The sequence below is a fragment of the Echeneis naucrates genome, chromosome 20, assembly GCF_900963305.1.
Source record: "Echeneis naucrates chromosome 20, fEcheNa1.1, whole genome shotgun sequence".
Classification (NCBI taxonomy): Eukaryota; Metazoa; Chordata; class Actinopteri; order Carangiformes; family Echeneidae; genus Echeneis; species Echeneis naucrates.
In genome coordinates this window covers 6094654-6120357 of record NC_042530.1, presented here as the reverse complement: position 1 = coordinate 6120357, position 25704 = coordinate 6094654, and the positions used below count along the sequence as shown (strand labels likewise).

Below are 25704 nucleotides of genomic sequence, written 5' to 3'. Positions count from 1 at the left end.
TACATGTTCTCTATTGCACAGAGCAAACTATTATTTTTAAGAAATAAAACCTGGTAACCGAACACTCTCTTTATTATTAACATTACATCTACATTTTTGCTGTCACCTTTCAGCATACATAAACTGGTATTGCCACAACAAGCTGGGCTATGAATACTTCTTCCACCATAGACTAGGACAGTAGCATAGCAAAGTCTTGCCCCAGTTGGCCATTAGCAAATGTTCAGAATGCATTTTGAGTTCAACCAGAGGGACGTAACCACTAATAAGGGTTTAAACAGACCTCCAGGCACACAGTGGGCAGTTTTTGCCCACCAAGGTAAGCCATGTGAAGGGTACACTGACCTGGGATCAGACCTCATACAAAGCTAAAACACACTTGTACAACCCCAGTTCACCCTCCTCCCACCCCTGAACTTTTGCCACTGAGGTCAGCCTGCCTCCACTCAACAGAACTGATGTGTGAATGACAAATCACCAGAAGTTGCATGTACAGGAGCGTTGAGGCCAAACCAGGGCCAGAAATGCTGTCTAATTATGGGGACCCGCCCCTGCGGAAGGGAAATGCCCTAAAAACGCACCATGCTGGCCTTGTAATCTTTTTAATTACATTTCAATTGAAAACACATGTGAATAGGGGAAAGAAATTAACTCAACAAAATTATGGCAATGATTTTTTTTAATGCTGATAAGAGCTCATACACGTGCCATAACATCAACAGTGTAATAACATTAATTACAAAATGTATATCTGCTTAATATGTTATTTGATCAGGGTTTTTTTTTAGCTTACATTTACATAGGGAAACATTCATTTATGTACAAATGTTTATTTTAATATTTTTATCTTAATATAACTACATCACAAGCTTCAGAATTGCTGGAGTGTCTTTTGAGTTTAGCAATTAACCACAATCCAACATTCTGGTTTCTAACTCCCTGCTATACCAGGAGTATATATTGATATGTTAATATAATAAACATAACTAAGAAGTCAATCATTTGACAGACAGTTTAATTCAAATACAAGTTCCAAAGGGAAAAAAAATCTAAAATCAGCCTGATCTACATAAAATGGTATCAAGTTTGAACTATTGTTACTTTTGTACCCTTTCTAAAATTTATATCGACCAAAAAAAAAAAAAAAAGGAATTACAGATTATACTGTACGGTTACTTCATCACTTGAGTTCTTTCACAAACAAACGTCTCTCAAGAAAATCTTCAGGTAGCGTTCAATAGGGACAAATAGCAGGAGTAAAGCTTTACCTATTGTTGTCCAATGGCACAAAAGTGTAAATAAAAAGAGCTGGACTAAAAGCCCATTCTGTAATCAAAGCAATTATGTGATGGTGAAGTGGTTTAGGATTGTCTCCATAGTGAAGCAGCTGACAGAAATACCTTGTTACACTTAAATATGTAGGACTGAGATGCCCAACAGGAACATCATTCAAAAGATGGCATGGACGTGAGTTCTTTTATTTAAAGAACACGGCCCATCTTAGTGACCAGGGTTATATACAGTAAGAGATGAAGCCATGGGGTCACATACAGTCATATGAAGTCAGTCACACTCTCTTCCTTCCTCAGTCACACACACACACACACACACACACACACACACACACACACACACACACACACACACACACACACACACACACATGCACACACACACTTCTTCCCCTGAGACTGCTGTTGTGCTCAACTATCACATTGGAAATTAAGGCTGATCACTGAAACAGAAAAGACAAAAAAAGGTGCCTGTCATGCTAAGGAACCAGCATACATAAAACATAAACACAGTATAAGGGCCTTGTTGTCAGTGCATAATAATAATCACAATGGCAAAAAACAGTCATTGTTCTTCTAATCAATAAATTAAACATGGATACAAAATATTAGAAACTGGATTTTTTTGTATGACCTTCAAATAATTGCTTCATTTGGAGGCAGAGATAGTGCACACACAGTGAGGAGAAAAGAGTCCCTTTTCAGTCCTTTAGTCTCAATACTGTCAATAAACCTCTCATCTAAAAATTACATAATAAAATATAGTACAACTACTGGTATTGCACCAAATATCAGTATTTTAGCTTCGTCTACAACACTGATGATCTTGAATGCAAAATGAGAAAGTATTAAACCTATAAAGAAAAAAAAGTTACCTTGTGGCAGCATGCCATGTTATTATATGACATTTTTACAAACATGTGTTGCTCAGTTTCAAATGAGACACGATGGGTGATTCGTTTACAGAGTTCTTGGTACTGCTACCTTAATAATCAGTTACAATCGGGGCCATCCCCAGAAAAATAGGAAGCACTTCTTGAAATGAACAGATGCATCAACACACACACAAGCACGCACACACACACACACACACACACAAGCACGCGCACACACACACACACACACACACACACACACACACACACACACACACACACACACACACACACACACACACACACACACACACACACAGAGGAACAGGCACTCGCACACACATTAGGTATGTGGCATTTTAAAACAGCGATGCTCTCAGTGAAAAAGACTCGTTAAATTTGCTCCTGGCTTTAAAGCCACTTTGTCTCACATGGAGGAGCAAAATTTGACTTGACTCTTAAACTTTCCTACAAGCTCGGCCTCTTGCCACTGAAAAGACCCAAACTCAGACAGATGGCAAAATGGGGTAGTTGTCACTGATTGACACAATAACTTCCTCTTCAAGTTTCTGTTAACTGTCTTTAAGAATTAGATTAAGAAATTTTGGCAAAAAAATATAAAAATGAAAATAAATTCAATCATTAAAATATAATTTTATGGGTCTAATCTGATCTCTATTTCATTTGAGCGATATATTCGATTTTATGCAATCAAATAAATCACTAAAAAATTTGTGTGTGTATGCATGGACATACAAACACACATTACACATGCCCATATACACTTCCTCCCATTTTTCCTGAAATTTCTCAGCTATTGAAACACATTAACGTGAAGGAGGACAGATGTGCTGTGCTACAACTGTCTTATTTTGTAACATCAGGTAACTTGAAAAAATTATTTGTAAGAGACCTCTTTGCGAGTGAAGGGGCAGGTGGAGGCAAGAAGGAAACATGGAGTGCTACATCAAAGCTGGGAAAAAGAAATTAGGAAAAAAAAGGGCCGATAAATAAATAAATAAATAAATAAATAGTGTAAATGTACATTTTTTTTGAAAAACCTCCATCCTAACGGACCCCACAGTGATCTGGGAAGTCAAAACATACAATTATGTAAAGTTAGCGCCTTGGCCTTTACCATTCAGTGCTATTGTGCGTATGTGGACAGTGTGTTGGGCATTGGTACATATGTTCCTGTGTCTCATAGTCTGGTCTGAGCCTCGGGGATATAGATCTCAATACTGTCTGCACTCTCAGTAGCAGAGCTCTGCCGAACTGATGCAGCACGTTTGGCAGCTAGCAGTCGTTTGCGAGCCTCCAGACGCTGGCGCTCAGAGCTCTCCAGCGAGCGGTCCCTAGCCAGAGGAGGGTGGCCCTTCTGGGGCTTCTTTGGCACAGGAGGAGGGATCCTTCTCTCCTGGACAGGAATGACAAATAGTCTTAATGACAGACCACCAAGTCCTGATGGCAAGCTGCGCCTAAACATAGTAAGGGGCAACACAACTGCAGCCAGTGTGCATTGGGGTTAGAAAGAAAGACTGTAGCTGTTGCCAGTGTAATGCCAGAGCATGCAATTGTGAATGAGGTTATGGTTCACAGCGGCAGCCATTTGTGCGGGGTAAGAGAGCACGTGGTGGCCAATGCGCAAGGTAAAAATGACCATTGGAGATGGACAGGCCCCAACGGTGCATGGCAGGGAGAGAAGCTTCTCAATATCAGCTCACTGTTGGCAACAAGACAGAACAAAACACACAAATACAAGTGGTGACGCCAGGCAGGCAACATGTCAGTCAACAACACACATCTGCATGCTACAGCAAAGCCTAACAGTGAATCATTAGCAGTCAGAAGTCAGCGTATGTGCAGCAATGACAGAAGATAGCGTGCGGGTTGTTAAAACAAAACAAAACAAAACAAAACAAAACTGGGGTTAGGTGAATTTCTTAATTTAACATGCAGTCAGTATAATCTGATATTTGCGGATGTCTTCACCTGAATTTCGGGGGGGGTCAGAGGTTTCCAGTTGTTCGCCTTGAGCTGGTGAAGTTCATCAAACTTCAGGCTAATGTTCTCGATTGACAGCTGGAGCATGTCCCAGAAACCTGCCAAGTCCTGGGAGATGGGCCGTGGATGTGCGTTTGGGTTCTGATGAACAAAAATTGCATTCATACACACATGTACAACAACAGACACACAAAACACATTGTTCATATAGTTTTCTATAAATTTCTTTGGAAAGACGCTGTTTCTGTTGTGACTTTTAAGTTTTACTGCAGCAGCATGAATCACAGGGTTGAATTTAAATGCACATTAAAGCACAAGTTCATTCAATGACAGGTTTTTATAAATCAGGCACCATTCTTTAAATGTGGGACTTGTCTGTAGTTTATGGCTTCATATTTCATTCACTATGGCATGTCATTGGCATAAAACAGGTAGATTATGTAGCACTCTACTTGTAATATTTTGACAAGCAAATGGAAAAAAATGTAAAAACCTCAACAAAAAGAGGAAAACAAAGAGCCTTTGACTGCGACAATACAAAAATATAAAAATCCCTGGTTGTCAGGCTCTGATTTACACACTGCAAGATCTTCTTATTGCACGTGAAAGACAGTAAGGGTGTGCAAAAGCACACTCCACACTAGATGCATAGTAAATGAGCACTGGCCTGTCCTGTCAGGATGATTTGTGCAGGATGATGTCAGTGTTGGTGCGGGTGGTGGAGGGGCATGCAGAGGATGAGGTGACACATACCAGATTCTCCTCACACAGCTCCCGGAACTGCTGGAACTTCTGGGACATCAGCAGCTGGGCACTCCCCACTGCACTGCGGATCTTCCCCATGACTGCAGGAAGACATAGACACATGTACACACACAGAGACACACACAGAATTCACAATGCAATTACTCACAGAACCGCATACTGCAGGCATGTTGCACCGTTAACAGAGAGGGTGCATCAGTAATGCAACAGATACGGATGTGCTCCTTTGTACCTGCCTCTCAAAGGTAAAAACCATTTATGGAAGCGAAATAATCAGCCAAACAAAGCATTTAGTCATAAAACCCATTTTAACAATGTAACATTTTATTTCTCTAATAATTCCTGCTTGGCAGAATAATATGTGAGATAAACAAAGCCGTGCTGCATAACCTGACTCCACTGGCCAGTCTTATTGACTCACATATCCCCAAGGAGAAGAAACTGTCACTGCATACATTACGCTACATGAGCAGAATGGGTTCAGAAACTGAGAGGGGGAGTAATCAATCTGCACTACTGACACAACCCCTTCAACGTGTGTGTATGCATTTGCACATGGTAGCCTGAGATCTGGGAAAACACAACCTTGAGACAGCCTCTCTGTTGTGCACATGAAACAATCTCTTGCCTGAAACCATAACAATGCATGAGCTGCATAAGCAATGACATTTTCTGTAAGACATGAAATGTGCTACACGGTGAAGTCAGGTATAAATCCAGTGCCTGCTGCCTGCAGCCTGCAGCCTGTTTGCTACATCTGCTGAATGTGAATAAAACATATTTAGAAATGTACATTCAGGCATGCACTGCTTTGTGTGTGTGTGTGTGTGTGTATGTTACATCAAGATTAAATAGTTGCTTTGAAGGGACACTGACAGAAACCCTTTCACTGTTTATGTGAAAGATCATTATACAGCGTATCTAGAGGACAGATGTGTGACTAGGCCCAGCAGCAGCCTATTGATAAGTATGCACGGTATGTCTGTGGAGGCCAGAGGGCCTGAGACAGGAACAAGCAGCTATTGTAGTACAATACCATGAATACCAGCACCCTCCAAATCAGAGAGAGGAGCGGAGAAGAAACCTAATATCGGTGTACAACAGGCCATTTTGGCTTCATACGTTAAACTCTGTGATTTAACTCACTCTCATCAGGCAGCTCATTCTCCACCTTATCCTGCTGCATCTGGCTACACCAACCCTCCATACGCTCTGTCTCGGCCTGCAGCAACTTGAGGAACCAGCGACCATCACGTGAGCACACAGATCGGCCGACAGCCTCCGCGCCATCAGTTTCCGGCTCAGGCACGCTGTCCATCCAGGGATCCGGCGGGGGCAGGATGGAGGGGTCGAACCCCACCTCCCCATAGTCATCTCCAGCACAGGCGTGGTAGTGATTCCCCGAGCCTTGGATGCTGACGGTAGATGTGGCAGCGTCTCGGGAGTGCTGGCGCGGCATGGTGGAACAGTGACGCAGGGGCAGGTCTGGAGCATCTGTTGGGTCATCGAGATCAGCCTGCACAGCAGTGGTTACGCTGTTGGAGCGGGTCATCCTACGATAACTAGGGAAGACAATAATAAAGTTAGGTGGTGTAGAAAAGGGTTACCTGATTTATAGTCACTGGTTACATGCATGTTGCATTGTTTTACCTCACAGTATCTACCTTTAACAGTAACTATGATACCTCGGAGGTTCGCCCAGTATGGAAAATTGAAATCACCACAGTGATCTCCTCACTGATAGAGATGAATAGCTTTTGAAGTGTGGAACATCTTTTGTATTTGTGTGTGTGTGTGCACATGCATGTGTGCAATTTGTCACCTGGCTCATTCAGACGCAACAGCGTGTGTAATCGTATACAAAATCACTAACTCTGTGATGGGGCAGATGAACATACACACACACACCTGGGACCCTTTTCCTACAGCTGGGTGTGCCATGTAGCTTTTGGCTCAAAAGCTTTATGCTGTTGTTGGGACAGCCTTTGCCAAGTCCCCCCACACTGTGTGCAACAGCAGACACACACACACAAACACACACACGTGAAGATTAAATCAACACAAATGTGCGTGGCTACATGCTAGAGAGCAGCACACTATCTCAGTAATGAATGGGACACCAGAGGGATGTGGGTGTTTGGGGTGGGGGCTGGGGGCTGGCCAGTTTGCTCCACAGCAATTGGCCAAATCTACACTTTATTTACTGCCAGATTACAACTCAATGTGCTACAAAACTTCAAGCACATGATTTATTAACAACTACAAAAATGTACCAGGGCACAGCTCAGTAAACCACTCCAAAAAAATAACTGAGACATTCCAAAGCATACAGAGGAGATACAAGTATAAAATAAAATAAGAAGGTTCAAGGTTGATCTTATCTCATTTGCATATTTGCACATGAAACGAAATTTTAACTGACGTTATTAACCATACAATATAATTAGTCAAGAAATTATTAAGTGAAGAAGCGTATACAGCCAAGCTAAGCATTTAAGTCCTCATGCAAACATTTAAATTCTGGTATAGAAAGCAAGAGAAATCCATTTATGAACCGTATCTGGGTTTACAAATGAGTCTTTAAGAAGCAACAACCCTGATCTGTTCAGTCCAAGCCAGAAAACAGACTCGAGATTATTAGCCTATTAGCTGTACTCCTCGACTACTGTTCCTATTCAAATAAACTGACAATCCTGTCGTTCATCAAACTCTGCTTGACCTGCCTGCAGCACGACTCACACAAATGATCACAGCTCCACCACATCTGGTTCAGAACATATCCGGACACACACTCCTCTTTGGTGCTTCTCATTCATCTCTACCTCCCCTTTTTCTCATTCATCTCTCCTCTTCCGTGAACACGAAAGAGAGGGAGCAAGAACAAGGGAGTGGCCTCGGGGAGATCAAACAGATTGTGTACATGCTTCGTGTGTACGTACGAGCAGCCTGCAAGTGTGTGAGTGTGTGTGAAGAGCAGTTAAAGAGTAACTCCTCTGAGCAGGTGTTCAGTAATGACCTCAGCCTGCTTTCTATCAGCCTCCAAACAACTTCCTGCAGGGGCAGAGATGGGCAAGGCCAAACACAGCCCAGACAGAGAGACAGATATATGAATAGGCAAGAGGTAAAAGAACAGGGAATTTAAGAGGAAAGTCAACGTGAGGTAGAAAAGCTAGGAAATATGAGGGAGGTACCCAGGAGGGGAAAACGTAAGTAAAAATCCAGAAAGTCCATGTTCTTATCACTCTTGTGTGGTGAACATGATGGAAAGTTATTTTAAAAATGGTGAGTCCACAGATTCTAGAAGGTCTCCGTACCTTCAGGTTTGCTTTTCCTCTCTTCTGCAGAAAGCATGACCCAAACCACAAACATGAGGAAATATTGAGGCCTCTACAAGCAAATGCAGCACGGTGTCTTATTTGGATGTAGATAGCAGCTCAAAACAAGATGAGGTAAGTTGAATGACACAAAACACAGCACTACACAGACACAGTACTATTACGCACCACAAATTGACATCTAAAAGTTGCACATATGCTCAAGCCTTCCTGTTTGTTTGCCAGTAATGACAAACCTTCAGTCAGTTTGGGACAAAAACAAAAAGACAGGGAGGTCTAGTTGTCCTTTAAGTTGAACTTTTTTCAAGATTGCTGTACATATGGTTTAGTCACTACAGGTCAATGACTACCGCTTCACTTCTCCTGTGACTTCAAAGCCATCTGGTGACCACTAACCACCAACCAATTCCATGTCCTCTAGACCTCACTTTTTGAAGTGAATATTTTGATTCTTTTTTTTTTACTTTACTGGATTTTTATGCTTATATATTAGCAGTGCACTACTACATAAAAATGACCAATAGCATATTTGAATTGACATATATTGAAAGTGGATCTGTACAGCCAAGCACAGATCCAGAAAATTTGTGGCTTTGTTTATCTCTTTCACTCCATTTTGGTTGACACCGCGAGGTGAGGTCATGACCTGACACTGTTGCATATGAGCACACACATTCTGTCACACGCACAGACACAAACAGGGCAGTTAAAGCACTGAGGCAACACCGTAGGAGTTTGGCACTCTCTCTTGTCTGGAAATCTAATGTAGGGCCAGCATGCCCAGACCTCCCAGGGACACACAGACCAGCACACATTCACACACAGCATGCGAACAGGTAAAAAAAAAAAAAAAAAAATCCAACATGCACCAACAAAAATACCGTCCCACCTATTCCAAACATTAACCAGAGAAAAGCAGAGGCTGCAGTGCTGCATGACGTCCAAGCCTCAGTAGACTAGAGGGTGTCTGGATGAGTTAATATTTGGCTTGGCAACTATAGGAACTCAGAGCTTAGTCAGTCAGCTGAGACCTCCCCTCGTAGAAAGACCATCACATTTCCTGATACTGCGCGAGTGTTTGTTTTAAAGTGCTGGACTCAACCCTCTCTGACCTTTGATTAAAGGTAATGTCTCTTTGAATTCCTGAAGCATGTCTTGGCTACGCCGTGAAAACCAGCACCATGGCTAAATTTGTCAACTTCCTTCACCAAACAGAAGGTCATTGTTTTGACAGGGTGAACAAAAGCAGACAAAGAGGCCATAAATGCCTTCGTTTCCCAGCAGAGTTCTTGATAAGTCTGGCGCACTGAGCTAATGAAACAGTGCGCACACTAGGCAGCTTCTTCTCAAACTGGATACATTTTGGAGAATGAGAGGCTATAGCTGACAGCACAGTGGCGTCTTAGTACTCAGAACTAAACAAACCCAATAAAACTCCCTCCCCTTCTCTCTTCCTTTCTCTACCTCCCTCCCACACATACACAAACACATACAACCTCAAAGTAGCCTGAATCACAATGACTAGAGCAACAGATGGCTGTCAACTCACCCCCTCCACCTTCCCAAGTTCCCTGCACCACATCCTCTGGCCCAGCTGTCACTTGGGGCCCCTGGCTGAGGGGGCTCTGACGCCAACCATGCCTGAGCTGAGGACAGCTGCTGTGGGAAGCCAGTGCAAGGGGGCAAAAGCTTGTTCTACACAGTACAGACCTCTCTCTGTATCCATAAGTCCTCTGTCTGTTCATGCTATCTCTGCCTCATCCCACCCATCACACTTATCCTATTTCACAACCTCCTACTTCTTCTCTCACTACTCACCATCGCTCATCCTCCACCTGAATTCCTATTGACTGGAATTTAGACTGCTCTTCTGTGGGCCCTCCTTCTGCTGGGTCCACCTAAGAGGAGGAGATAAACTGTTAAAAAGCAGCAAATAAGCTGAATTTCCACAGGAAATGTGGGTGCATCTACGAACCTGGATCCCTATGGAGAGGCACTTGCGGAGCGCTTCCCTCTGCGCCTTGTTGTCTGCAGAGACGTGCGCAACGGCGGATGTGGTGGCGGTGGCAGTGATGGTAATGGTACTGTTTGTGACATGTTGGCTGGCCGGGCCGTGCACCTGAGCATTGGCCGCCTCTATGGCTGCTGTCAGGGCCTTCATGCTGTCAATGCTTTCCGTAGAATTGGACAAGCCTGGCTGGGAGCTGATACCCGTCCGTGGGCCCGAGCCCCCGTCCATATAGGCATCCTGGGCTGACTCTGTGCTGCTTTGGGCTGTGATGGATATGAAGGGTTTGGATGGAGTGGTGCGTGGTGGGACTGGGGGAGGTGTCTTCTTGTAGGTGGTGATGCATGATGACACTGCAATAGAGAAAGATTGACAGGAGTAATTATTACATGGTAAAAAAAAAACAAAACAAAACACACAAACCCCAACTTAAAAATCACAGTCTGTTAAATAAAAACATAACTTGAAACTTTAAAGAGGTCAGTGCAGGATCTTGTGTTATGCATACTAAGGCCCAGCTTTATGGAAGCTAAGTAACTATGAAACCATTTGGCAATATGGGTCGATGTAGCTGCAAAAAAATTACAGCACAGCAAAGAAAAATTAAACTTTAATAAGATAATAAGTACATAAAGAGACCAAATGTAATATATATATAAATAACTGCATGAGCAGCAAAGCTGCTGAAGTGAAAATCTGTAAATGAAAGTATAGAAATACATATATTTCTATGGTGCATAGCATGTGTGGAAATAGAACAAAGACACAATATGCCTCCGGTGACAGCTAGCACTCTAACAGTTTCCACTGAGGTCTCAGGTCACTGTGGTGGGGTCGAAATGGACAGTAGGTTAGGGCCAACTTTAACAAATCAGAGCCTGTCTGCTAATAGGATTAGTATATCAGCCACTTGACCCGCTGATCTAGGTGGTTAAGCACTCTGCACACTGTATTTATTAAAAGCAATATGATGGTGCCAAATATAGTCTGGGCTGTTGTTTTCAAGCACAGTTTTACAGCTGTATGGTTGTATAGTATAACACTTGTGATGTAGGAAGCAACTAGGGCCCAAAATAAAGTCTAAAGGCTTAACATTAAAGCCAAGCAAACCATTAAAAAAAAAACAAAAAAACAACCATCATGGTGCTACTCAGTAACACACTCCCTCTTTCTGTCTCCGCTTTCTCCATCTCAGGTTACAGCCACAGGTTTGACACAGACAATGGAGTCTCTCATACAATCTGTAGTCTGTAAGTCTGTAACATACCAACGGACAGAAAAAAATTATTGCCTGTCTATAGAAAGACAACATCAGCCACCTCCTGACTACATTATGCCTTGGAATCTCCTCCCTGGCCTGGTGCTATCATCAAAACTAGGTCGCCCTCACTGTGCTGTGCGGCAAAACTAGGACAGTGGGTTTCCTGGATCCCTTTAATCCCTTCAAAAGACAAACATCCTATCATGGCGAGATCGCTGCTCAGTGCGCAACAGACAACTGTTGCCAGCCACACCCAGCATGAGCAACCATGTCTAAAACTATTAGAGCGGGATGTTGCTTGCTTTGTGTCTTGCCATCTCACTGACAGCTACAGAGAGGCTCTAACATATTGGAGGTGAACTGAGGGCTGACTTCATCTTCTTGGTTTGTCACAGTCATCCACCATCCCGTCCTCCCATCTTGCCCACAGTGATTGGATGATCCCCGTCGAGATTTCAGTCAGGTTTTGACAAGCTGGAAAGTCCTGAGAGGGGATGAATGCTGCGTTAAGATGAGATCACAGCTGCTACTACGAATGTCTTTGATGTTGGCATTACAAACCACAAGAAAGACAAAAGAAATGACTTACTATATTTTCTTTCCACAGCTAAATGTCATATGTGTTGCTTTTGAAGGATACCGTATATGCAGGAATTCCTGCCAAGCCACCTTGTGGGGAATTATCCGAGCATGCTATGATGCGCACCAGTGTCGACTTTTCGCAGATGTCTAGAAAATATGACAACATCCAGGGCTAATCTTTAGAAAGGTCACCAAGTACAGACCCACCAGAGAACACAAAAAACCCACACATGCGCTCACACAGAGAAAGAGGGCGAGGCCTTACCCCTATCAGCCGAGGAGGTTCAAAGGATAGAATGTCAGCCCCTTTCAGAGCTTCTATCCCCTGAAGTCATCTAAAAGTCACAGTTGTGTGTGCATGTTGAATGTATGTGTGTGCGGGCATGCGGTGCTCTTCCTCCACTCAATAAAGCTTTGTATGAAACAGGAGACAACGTGTCCTGTACCACCTAGCTGTCACTGCGAGAGCCAGACACACAAGAGAATGACAGGGGTCCCGAATGCCGAGACAGGTTAAACAAACACACTCAGGAGGCAGAACATGCCCACGCACACATGAGCCTGTTGAGGCACAAAAATAACACTGACACAACCCAGCTTAACGTTCGGACCTCTCCACATCAAGGAAAGACCACAGAGTTCCTGCCACTGATGGCTACTCTCCATCCACCGAGAGCTCTTGTCAACAATTGCCTGACCCAGGCCAATGACTATTATGCACAGACGTCAGACGTCATCAGAAAATGAATGAATTTATGTTTCTGTGTTGTGTTTTGTTGTGCTGCGTGAAAAACTCAAAGTGAGCTCTCTAACTCTTTTCTGTCTGACAAAAGTGAAAGGAAAGTATCCGACCAAAACAACTATCCTGATAAGATGAGGGCCAGGTTTCCAGTTTCCACAGAATTGATAAGAAAATAGTTTGATCTTCCTGCAGCCATGAAAGCGTTACACAAAGACTCTGCCCTGGGTCTCCCACACACACAGACAGTCAAGGACATCGAAGTAGGAATGTGACACGGGATTCCATCAGACCCCTCAGAAGGAATGTGGAAAGCTGTCTTCACCAACCTCAGATAAAAACTGAGGACAACACAAAAAAAGGTTCTCTGTTACTTTATGATATCAGGTTGATGCTGTTTCCAGAATAAGAGAGACGAAACTCATATTCTTTTGTGTGAAACAAAAGCCTGGGAACAGCTTCCTCACTTAATGTCATTGAGGTTGTGGAATTTCATCTCCTTTCCCTCACAGAGGTAGTCGAAGCCTGCTGAGAGCATTGTCATCCCAGAGAAGGGAAGAGTTTGTGAATGACAAAACTCTAGTGGTTCTCTGCCAAATCCCTCTTTTGACAAATGCTTCAAAAGTCCCATGCCGACAAGTTGGTGTGAATAGCAGTTCTTCTTGGCCAAGCACTCCCCCCTTGATGAAATCAAAGAAAACCCTCTTCCCTCCTCTGAGGCAAAATGAAGTCTCCATTCATTTCTCTAGCATTCAGAACAAAAACAGACTTGCTTGGCCATCTATTTTTTGACTCTGCTGATCTGTGCTGTGCCCCATTTGTGTGACTGTATAGGTGTATGCTGTGTCCTTTGCTTAATCACTGTGTTCATGTTACTGGACAGATTGGAGGCAGGCGGCTGCCTTGTAATCTCCAATCTGTGGATCTGTGTGATAGGCCACTTCAAAGAGCAGACGGTTTGGTTTAAGAGGCTAGCTAACAGGAACGGGCTCCCCCGCACGGGGGCCAAGGGCAAATCCACCACCATCCAAACAAATACAAAGGCCAGGAAAGGGGGCGGTCGGTATGGGGGAACATTGACAGCTGAGCCCAGCTGCGCTGTGTTTGGGATGAGGGTCTGCCAGAGGGGAGAGGGCAGAGAATAGTGAACAGAGGAGGAGAGCGGAACAGGACTGAGGAGGCGGGGTGGGGGGGAGGGGGGAGGGTAAATCAGAGTTACTGCCTGCCTCCGTCTGCTTGCTTTCTGTCCATTTGTCCGTCTCCCTCACTCTCTCTATCTCACACACACACACACAAGCACAGAGAACCAGCTGGAGTCCTTTGTGATTGCATCACCATGGCGACACATAGCAACATGAAGTTTGCTGGGAGGCTTGGCGTTTTACCAGCAGCAAGCAGGGGGGAGCTTCTGTTGGCCATTTGTTTACCTTGACAGGGTACACTGCAGCTGCACTGACACTCACCTAAACACCAGCCAACGAGAAAACACAGCAGGGATAATGGGCCGCAGCTAGCACAACTGAATCAAATAAACAACCAGCTCTCTGCACGGAGGGAACAAGTGAATTGCTCTGTGTTGCAAATGAATATCTAATAATGTTTCTAGCCCTGAAGCGTCAGCTTTGTGTGGGTGAATGCTGAACTCTACCAACCAGTTTGTCTTGGATCCTTTCAAATGATTTGTCAATAGGTTTCTGGGACGAGTAATAAGATGACACTAACCTGAATGTTTGACAGCGTGGCACATGGCACCGCTCTTCTGAACAACAATTCTACAAAGTAAGTCACATGAAACACACACAGCCTCCGGTAGATGGCTTTATTAAAAAAATGAAAAAGAATTTAAAAAGGATTGAGACTCAAAATGTTTTACAAAAAATGAATTACAAAAAGGGTGAAGGCAGATTTGTCTCTCATTGTTTATCAGCTAACGCTACAATGACTGCATACACCACATACAATAGTGCTTTAAAAGTCCGCTGACAGGCCTCTGAGTCACCTGAAAGTCTAGCAGAAAACCTCTCGTCAGTCTATGACTCTCCACCACCAGAGGTCAGAGGTCACCAGAGAGGGTTTCTGCTCTCCAGATGCCTGAACTCTCTCAGACACAATAGCTCACTGTGTGCGCCTGTATGTGTATATGTGAACAAGAGAAGAAGGTGGCAGACTGTGAGTACCTTTTAAAGAAGTATATTTAGCATGTGTGAGTGCTTTTTGGCGAGGCAGTTTTCAGTGCAAATGAGACCGGAGTTGTAAACATCCTGTACTAACTGCTGCATTTAAACTGATTTCTTGACATGAGTCAAACACAAGCATGCATATCAGGGAAAAGCATTTCATACATATGCCTCCGGTGTCCACAGGCCAACAGTGCTATCAACAAAGCTGTGTGCTCAGTGTGCTCCTTTTGACAGAAACCTGTGTCAACAGTGGGTAACTGCTCTGGCAGGCCTGCGTCTCCTGAATCACTAGATAAGAGTGTGTTTACAACTGTCAGCCACTGCTAAATCTGGCAGGCAGCTGCGCCCTGTTAGGCAATAGACTCACTTCACTTAACCCACTTTCCTGTGTTCCAAGTTCAAATAGAGAGGCATGGTTACCTGCATTCTCATTTTTATGGCCTGACGCTCTCCTCGTCCTGTCACTCAGTGACAGACAGGGTGAGACATGCTGAAGGCAAATAATCAAGTGGGCGGGGAAATAAAAATCGAAAGTTCATTTTCAAAACATTCTCTTTAGAGCGCCCATTAATTTCAATACCCCCTTTGCTTTCAACATTAAGTGGTTTCTGGTTAAGCTTTGTGAGGGGAGCAACATGGTTTTTGAAATATGCAACTGACTGTTTCATGTTCTTCCAAAATATTAAAATAACCAACAACTATTTCCACAACAGTGTAATTCCTGTCATCAAACCAGCAACTACCAGTTAAATGACATTTATTGTAGGTATAATTATCCAGGAATTAGTTTAGATATGTAATCCCAAAGTTCCTCCCAGTACAGTAGTGTAGTATGAGGACTAATCTCCTGAAGACTTATCTTACAAGAAGGGGGGTTTTCTCATTAGACCTGCCCTGTGACGGCTCCAGGCATTTTCTATTGTTCTTCACTGCTCCTTGGCAGGGGCTTTACCCTGACTGGTCCGCAACCACATGAAGAGACAAATCAGTCTTTTGTTTCTGTCCAAAAGACCTGCCTGCAGGGGGTTGAAAGAGAGAGCTTACTCACTCAACATAAGGGAAAAGGGATAGAGATAAAGAAAGAATAATAAAAACCAAAGTGAGTTAACAAGGAGAGAAAAGGCGGATAGGGCAGGGGAGAAGTTTTCTGTGCTGTTTCCTTCAGTTCCTGTACATTCCATCTGCTTCGTGGGGCATAAACCTGAGCATTAGCTCTAACGCTAAAGCTAACACACCCACACATGTCACGCATGCTTTCACTGCACTCATTTCCCACAGTATTGCTCACCGACTACTGAGATTATACGAGAAGACTGGCTCGCTGTGCAGACTGACACATCGCATGTGTCGACAATGACAGCATGGTCGACTGTAACGAGTCGCGGCATACCGAAAAACAGACTCATGTAGCTGAGGGAGATCAGTCAGTCATTAAATGAAACTGGATTTGTGATTAAGCAGTGACATGATTTAAATAAGTAGACTAAAACGTTTTTAAAAGTCAAGCAGACTGTGAGAAAGACAGTGTGAAAGATGAAGAGAGAGAAGAGTCTCATAGTGGCATTTTGTGTTGCTACGAGGATAATACAGGCCTCGTGGTCCAGTATCTGGTCAACTAAAAATACCCACAACACAACAATGTTGCCACCATACTGTCTCCAAGTGTTTAAACAGGGCTCCCTGATAAACCGTGACAGACTGTCCACAAGAACTGAAAGTCCTTGGAGTTACAGTGGAGTACAGAAAAACATAACCGCAAGCATAGGGAGTAACAGACACTGGTACAAAATAGAAAACGCACAGCCAGGCAGACAGACAAAAAAGACAAGAGGCTGACACACATTCACACACACGCACAAGAACCAGCCTAAACCGAAAGGGCTAAAAGACAATGCTGATGTCATGTCATTGCATGAAGGATCACTGCTTGCTCCAGCTGCTATTTACATATAAATGCAGCAGAATGTGGTCAAAAGTTCACTTCTTTTTGTTGCCACAAGCACTTTGGAGATTAACTCCAAAAGTCATAACTTGATTCATGAAATGACTGGGCACAAGAAGACAGGAACAGAAAACTGGATGGCAGTTTTTTACAAGCGTTTTGAGTTTAGTCTTCCAGGAATGCTGTGAAACATCAGCGTCGGGTCGGGTGTTGTTTCACAGTACTGCATTCCTTCCCTCTTTCCCCTGTTTGACGTTCTTTGTCCTGACCACTTGCACATGGCAGGAAAGGAGACACTGGCGGCTTAATCCACCGCCAGAGGCATGCTAAAGCCATCTGGGCCCAAAACCAAACGTCAGGTCTTCTGCGTCTCCTATATGAGAGGAGAGATGGGGGAGGATGGATAGAGGGAGCGAGATGGAAAGTTAAGAGAGAGAGAATGAGGAAAATGAGAGAAAAAAGGGGGTGGGGGGTAGAAAGGTAGGAGGTACAACAGGGGGCTAAAGAGGGATTTGGAACAAGAACCAGGCTACACTGACGCCTACTGTCTTTTGTGGTTTCCAGTCCTGACCCTCTGACCCTATACATCCTGTTGAAGGAGAGGAGGGGGGCGGAGGGAAAGACGAGATGGCAGCTATAGGCACTGGCTGGATGTGTATACATCTGTGTGTGTCCAAAGCTGTGGGCAGCATGTATCAAGATAGATACAAATATCTGCGGAGATGGTTCAAAACTCTATCTGTCTCTCAGGTGTGATTTTTCACACCCCTCTTCCCTCTCTTCCTGTGTTTACATCCACTCCCTGTAGAATCTTGTGGGGGGAGAAACAATAGTCTCTCCAACATTCCCACTCTCCTGCCGAGAGCACTCATCCATCTCTTGCATTCCTTTGCCCATTCATCTCTTTCTCTCTATCCCCTCCTGGAAAAAAAAAACCCTGCTACTCTTAACACGGGGGAGGGGTCTGAGTGTGCCTCTTAAAAACCTCTGAGTGGAATCAGTCCCCTTGAACACTACCTCCCCCTCCCTCCCCGTTTTACTTGGTTAGTGAAGCAGCAAAGCTGAAAGAAAGGGAGGAGAAAGAGGAGATGCATTCTTTTTCACCCTCTCGCTGTCTCTCAGTGTGTATCGGGGGTGAGTTGTGGCTTATTTTTAATGACTAGTTAAAAAAAAAAAAAAAAAAGGGGAGGGCTGGGTCTCTTCCCCGCCGGCCACTTGCACACAGGCTCAATCAGACACAGAGAGACACACACACACACACACATTACTGTAGCTGAGTCTGGGACTTTCACAGAGAAGTCTTTAATTTGCACTGGGGCCTGGCCTCCCACACTGCACAGCCCAAACCACCCACTTACAGCCGTGCACCATTCCTCAGAGTTACTCCAACGTATTCCCTCCCCTCCTGAGCAGTGAAAGCAACATGAACTCTCAACCGCACAATTTAGCTGTCAAGAAAAAGTCTCAAAACTTTCAATATTTTGCAAGGAGAACACAGTAAAACACATGTTTTTCTCCCCTTAAAAAAAACCATCTCCTTTGAGGAGACTTAACTCTTTATCCCAACCCCTCTTAGCTTTTCATTCCCCCGGGGCTTTGAGTTTGCCGGCCCTGCCCAGCTTCAGCATGCAGGAGCCATGAGGATCATCCACAGTCAACGCTGAGGAAATCCTTTCAGGGCTTTGCTTTTCCTTTGCTCTTTCTGATGCCAAAACACTGACAGGAAGAGCAAAAAAAAAAAAAACAAAAAAAAAGAAAGAAAGAGAGAGAAAGAAAAAATGTGTGAGGAGAGGGACAGGCCCTACCTGACTGAGTAGACCCTGTCCACCTGATCTGACATGCCAGATGGGCTCTTTTACATCTTGTCATTTGGGAAAGTAATCCTCAAAGTAAACCACAGATTGCTTCACTTTAACAGGAAACTGTTGGATGTGCTTTCTCTGCAGAGTGGGGGGGGCGGGGGGGGACGGCAGGAGTGCACTGCCGCAGCCATTCTTTGTGTTTGCCGTAGCCCTGTCAGCTCCTCCCTGTGTCCTTCTCTCATTTTTCTCCTCTTGTTCCTCTTTTCTCAAACGGAGAGCAGGGGGAAAAGAATGAATGACATTCTCTTCCTGTGTCAAAAAATATCCAAACGCCACTCTTCCTCCTTAAATGGCTATAATCAAAGCATTCCAGGCCATAACAAGCCGGGACCAATTGAGTCGTAAGTAAACATAAACACCATAAAACACAAACACCTAGGAGCCACAAAAAATTCCTGCAGATTTATCCTATTGCCTTTTATTCTGCTTTAGAGCATGTATAGACAGGGAGCCACTGCCTATTCAGGCCATGGAAGTACACAATAATTACACATGATTGATACTGCAATACAGCGATTTCTACATAACTACACAGGCAATGCCTACAGGTGCAATCCATCTGCAAGGGTTACTTGTGATCAGGTTGAGAGTCGTGTTATGAACATTTTCATACTCCTACTCATGATTTGCAGGCCACACTATTTTTTTCTGTCTTCGAAGCAGCTGAAGTTATGATGACATCTAGTGAAAGATTTGATATTGCAAGTCTAGGATTTACACACATTTAGTCACAAGAACCTCGTTTAGTTTAAATTCCGCGTTCAGTTTAGCTTCAGACAGAGCAAACTGATTTTATTAAGCTCAGTTCATTGTGACAAAAACACAAAGAAAGTCGACTGAAAGTGTGAAAAGGGCAGATGTATCATTATTGAAGTCAATTCAACTCCTCTGGATATGCTTATCTGATGACTAACACTCTGAGCACTAACACCAAGCTATATAAAAGAGATGTTGAGTGTTTTTCCCTTTGTGTCAATGAAAGAGCGACAGTGCAAGTTCCCACTGGCTTGCATTCTCAGACAGTCGTGACAGGATGAAGTAATTACTGAGTGGCTGACACACCAGCATGGCTAGGATTTATCTCCTCCAGGAAGAGAGATAGCCAAATCACAGTTTACCCACATTCAGTTCCCAGTTCAGGCTTGATCCCACAGCTGCAAACAGTGAAGCCACACACAGACACTTAGTTTGACACCATAGAGTCGCATGCATATGCGCACACCCAAAGGCTCCAGAGCTCCATCAAGGTACGGCTGCCAACCGCAACTGAGAATGGCGTCTTTCTCCTTCTTATGCCATATGTGCGCTATGCATGTGCTAGTGTGTTTCCACATGTCTCGGCCCAGCCCTTGTTTCCTGTCAAACACACCTACTAACACCATCAAAGAAATGGAATGACAGTATTATGCAGGTGTGTATATCTGTGTGTGAGAGAGAGCACGAGACAGAATAGGAGAGACAGATGACACCAGAGTACTGTTTAATTTACATCCCGTCTTTGAATAATAATTCCTCCTTAGAGGATGGCAGCTTTGATCCGCTGACACACAGGTGTATTTCACATGCAGAGGCATAGATTGCTTAGGCAGGGCTTTATCTGTCCCTGTAATTAACACCAGAGCAGGAAATAGAGAACGTTGTGTGTGAGTGTGAGCGGGTGAGACTGAGGAACCGACATGGCAGGAGGGATTGATGGAGCACAAAGAAACATTCCAGCACAACGTCGTCAGTGAACATTGTTTGATCTTCATGTTGAAGGCACACATCAAGCACAACCAAACGTCAGTCATGACTCAGGGCCATTCTGTCACTCATTCCCTCCATCCAAGTCTTTCTTTTTCTGTTACACACACAAACACATCGGTAGTGTTGATAACACAGAAAGTGTGCCTAACTAATGGTTAGCAGTAATCTCAGGATAGAACTTGTGGGCTATGAACGGGCCAATTGAAGTAGTGGAACACCAGAAGGTTGAATTTATTGTAAAAGTTGGGATTCTGCGCCACCAAGTGGCCACACAGCAGAAAAAATGAAAACTTCAATATTTCGACTCACATAAAAAAAAGTTAAAAGGAATCTCTTCAAATTATATTTTTCTTTTAACAGAAAAAATATTTAACATTTCATTGACAGTGTGGTTATGTGTAATAGTGATTATGTTTTAAAGCTTTTTTTAATATCCGCTCCACATGTGAATTACATTTAGAGGATGAAAGCCTCTGGAAGTGCTGTTGGGATTTTCATCGGATAAGCAGACATTTTTCTGCTTGGTCTATGGCTTCAGTCATTATAAGAGCAGTAACAACACAAAAATGAAAAGCAGCATCATGCAGTTCCACATGGGATGGGCCAAATGTTTGGTTCCACACCAACATGAATTTATCCAACTGGTGAATGCATTGGTATAATAATAGCGTCTGAAAACATATCTGGAAATGGGCACCTCCTGTATCATACTGCATGCAGCCTTTGTTTCATACCAATATGTTCATGTTATTAAGACAGAAAATCTCTTTTCCTGTATTTATAGTTTGGAGTTTCACAGTTTTAATTAACAAGCATATTTTCATCTGACCTGTAAAGCTTTGTTCTTCTGCTGCTTTTCTGGATGGATTACTACAAATCTGGGTTTAACTGTTCCTAAACCACTGAGGAATTGGGTAGCTGATTAAAAAAAGAGAAGTTGAAAGAGTAAGAAAAAAACATTAATGCCACTCATTAAGAAAAGAATAAGCAAGGAAATTTAGGACATCAGATCCAAAGACCCCTAAATCTGCTCAGCTTGTATAATGTCCTTGACAACATTTTAATTTGATTTCTTTTCCTTCAGTAACAATTATTATTGCAGTTTAAACTCCCCATCCTTCACACTTGTGTGTTGTCAGAACCTTTGAGCCCAAGAGACTGTGTTTATGAGTTTCCTGTCATCACATCTCTATCCAGAGTTACTGTAAACGTGTAAACACCTTCACTTGAGGACTGTGGAAGGGCATTCCTTTTTCCTTGTCAGGTTTTTCACCAGTCTAACAAAGTAAGAAGATATTTACTTGCTAAAAAAAAAACAGCGTGTGAGACAGAAGCGGGGAGCCGACATCTATTTGCTGAGAGAATATAACTAGATAACTGTATAAAGTGCATGATCAAAAGAGAGGGACAGTGGAGGGCACCGGGGAAATTTGCTACGGCAATACTGTCTTCCATCAATAAATGCTTCATGCACTAAATTCAGACCTACACTGTAATGACCCAGATACAACAGATAAATCTATTCTTTTTTTTTTTTTGTTTTTACCTGAATAAAACAGATTACATATACCAAACAATATTTCTACTTTGAAATCTTGCCAGTTGGGAAAGGCCACTCCTTTAATATTTAACTGCACGGGTTAAATACCATATATTTTAACAGCTAGTGCGTCAGACTATGCAACTTTACCTCTGAGGAAACGTTTCTCTGGATTAATTTTGAGCCACTACTCATGAGTTGGAACGATTTGTGAATGAAACTGAGTGAAACTAATGATCCCTCAGAGCAAAGTAGGTACAGAAGAAATTAATAGAAATCTGATGAAGGAAAAATTACTTTACTGCATAAGCACAAAACCAGAAAAAGCAAGCAGTGAAAACATAAAATGCAAAGGAAATAAAGCAAAGGCATCAAGTAAATAAGAGTGCGAACAGTTTTACTACATTTCGAATAAGTTATCGATGATAGGCAATATGTTGTGCAAATAAAACAACAAACATAATGATAATTAATTATGATACGGTAAAAATACTCACAAGCTTACAGTGACTTCATTACTTGCTTGATAATTATGTGTCATAGTGAAGATGACTTTCGTGGATGGATGTGCCAACAGCTGAGCCTTCCCTCACTTATACTCTTAATGGTGCTATCACTTACATGACAGTCCAGGCACATAAGCCCATATGACTATGACCTAGTGGCTCTGCTGCATATATGTGTGTACAGTTCATGTGTATGTGTCCATGACGGGTCGATCTCAGTAGGCCCTTGTCTGAAAATAGAAAGCAGAAAGCTGGTAGCTGGCATCGGTGACGTGCATGTGCTGAAGTGTGTGCATGACTCACACAAACACAGATGGTTAGTTCAAAACACGGGGTCACAGATCGCTCTTCTTTACACCATAGCAGGCCTCAAACTGGTAAGTGGCAGCAGTGAACTCTTTTCCCGTAAGACCTGGGGTGCTTACTTCGTTGCCCTCAGGTTGCTCACTTTAAAAAGCACAGAAGTCTGAGATGAAGCTCTCGGATTCCAGTGGCAGTCAGACTCTGACCTGAATAACTGGACCCTACAGAGGCGTGTGTTGTGATGCAGGCCACACCTGTCACCCCCTCCCAGCAGAGATACACTAAAATAGACAGGGCGCTGGAAGTTGTTCAACATTTCCCAGCTCCCATGAGTGGAGGGTGAAAGGAAATAGCATGTAGGTTAATTTCTGTATGCTCACATTTTGTCCTGTTTGGAGGGAAAAACAAGTTGCAAAGGACCAAAGTTTATTTAGTTGCAATTTCAGGAGTTTGTAGTCAAAAATGACTCAATAGAAGAAAACCTTAAAAAATTTAATCAGTTATTTACGCCAATAATAAGTCATTGTTAAATTGTTTATAAATTAATAGAAAACAGGAACAATCTTATATTAGAGTTGATTTCTCGACCCAATCAAATGGCTTTACACAAAGCAGCAAATAGCTATCACAAGTAAAATTCTGGGAATTTAATTTCTATTGTATTTTCCATGTTTGCTACTATTAAACCATTTTATATTTGACTGTCTCTGTCCCTGGAGCCGTACCGATGACTGAACATCAGCAACTTCAGGAGGATTCCTCCATTTTCATGTGAGGCATGAATAAGCAGAAAGCATGGGATGGGCGCTGAAGCCTTCAATGCAAAGTTAACTGCAATAAAGGCACAACTTCCGGGACGTACTTTCACAGTAAAAGTAAGTACCTGTGAAAACGTCTGCGGTAAAGCCTGAAAGTCTTTCTGACTTATGTTAGACTAAATTTCCTTCTATGGCAAAACTGCGAGAGTTTTCATTTCCTTATCGCGATGCAGCACGAGAAGTTTCCAAATAAAAAGTCCACATTCACAACTATTTAACCTCTTATTTTGAAGGCCGAACCGCCTGACTTCCTGCCCCTGCCTGTCTTGATGCCGATTCACTATCGGTCATGACAAACAACAGAGGAACACAACAGCGGCTTCTACTCACAAAGACGGATCCAGTAGTCACACATGCCGAGCAGCGCGCCGTACAAACACTGAAGTAGCCTCATGAAAGCTGCAGGTGTGAGCCGAGCCGAGCCGAGCCGAGCCGAGCGGACTCTCCTCTCTGCCTCTGTTCCTCTGTCAGTCTGACGATATTGGATCTTATGTCAGGATGTGGACGCGCCTCGATCGCACCCCCCCCCCCCCCCGCACAAAGCTTAATAACTCATTCAGCTCTGGGTGGGACAGGCCCACACGGCCACAGTGAAAACTTCGGTGTAATGTGCCCTGTATATATAAATATATATTCTGAAATACTTCACCTTGCTGTTCCCACGTGGAGCCGACTACACATGTAATCACAGAGTAAACACTAAATGTCTTTAAAGCATTTCCAACTATTACAAAAGATGCCACACTGCGGTCCTCTGCTGCTGCTACACTGTCTTAATAAATAACTTCTCCTTTCACTGATTTTTCACGACTTAAATTCAGAGTAACAATAAACGCTGAACACAGATTGAAATACTGAAAGTCAAATTATTCAAATATGTGTAAAATTTTCTTTAATTGGTTCCTTTGTGTGTGTCTTGGCATTGTGGTGTACTAAAAGCAATCAAGTTCAACTTATACACAATCACGTAGTTCAAAACTTTATACTTCAGCAAATCAAATACAGGCCAGACTTCTCTTAACTGGAAAACCTCATGGCAAGCCAATCACCACAAAGTGGTCGGTGTACTCAGACTCAGGTTCAGGCTAATGACTGCCCCCCTGTGGGTTAAAAAATTGTGGTGCCGCTGATTTGCCCAGCAGTTTCACAGCAAGGGGGCAAAGAGGTAGTTTAGGAGTATCCCTTGTTACATGCAAGCCATATATTTAAGATTATCCAAGATATTTTCTTTATAATGGGATTTGCTGGGGCCATGTTCGACCTTGTGGATGTCACTGGGTACTCCCTATATATAAACACTTCTTATATATAACAGTTAAAATCTGGACCCTTCCTTTTTTTTCTTGCATTGCAGAATTAAACTTAACACAGCAGAAAATTTGCCATGTGGTAGCACACAATAATGACTTGATTGTCTCTTATCGACGCATGCTTGAGGGTGCTTTGTTTACCTTATGTCCTGACCTTTCTCTGAACTCATCACTCTAATAGACACAACAGGGAGGCCGATGGCTGAATCCACAGTAAGTGACAGCAGCAGCATGGAACAAAGAAACACGGCTCAGTGTCTGCAGGACCAAAAGGTCTGTCAGACCTAATGCTGCCACGGGGGCCTTTCACCTATAGTCTCCTCAAATCCACCTTCTCAAAACAAATAAGCAAACACAAACAGCACCCAGGAGCAGCATTCTTCGTCACTTTTATAACATATGAGTCACCCCGACATATGACAAACAAATCTCATACTTGCTCTTGGAAATTCGCGTGGGCTGGTGGAGGTGTGAGCAGAGATCTGCTCAGATGCATGCCTTGATCGTGATTCAATCAGACGTTAGTGGTCTGTATCCCTGCCACTTTTATTTATTACTCTGGGAAATCTGAAGATATTTCTTTTCATAGGCTCTGAGAGAACAGAACTCCTGGAAAAGTGCCAGTGATGGTAGTGA

At 43.3% G+C, this 25704-nt stretch overlaps 1 protein-coding gene across 4 annotated transcripts in view; it reads right to left on the bottom strand.

Moving 5' to 3' along the window:
* Positions 1–671: 671 nt before the first annotated feature.
* Positions 672–25704, bottom strand: part of dlgap1b (discs, large (Drosophila) homolog-associated protein 1b) — a 79026-nt gene continuing 53993 nt past the window's right edge. Inside the window, exons 7-12 of one of the 4 annotated variants that reach the window (XM_029529417.1) lie at positions 10247–10632; positions 10090–10169; positions 6083–6498; positions 4925–5016; positions 4160–4312; positions 672–3581 (exon numbers count right to left, since the gene is read on the bottom strand). In XM_029529417.1, the coding sequence (XP_029385277.1) occupies positions 3369–3581; positions 4160–4312; positions 4925–5016; positions 6083–6498; positions 10090–10169; positions 10247–10632 (1340 nt within the window). In that variant the 3' untranslated portion in view covers positions 672–3368. The other 3 variants (XM_029529416.1, XM_029529415.1, XM_029529418.1) reach the window with 3 other exon arrangements.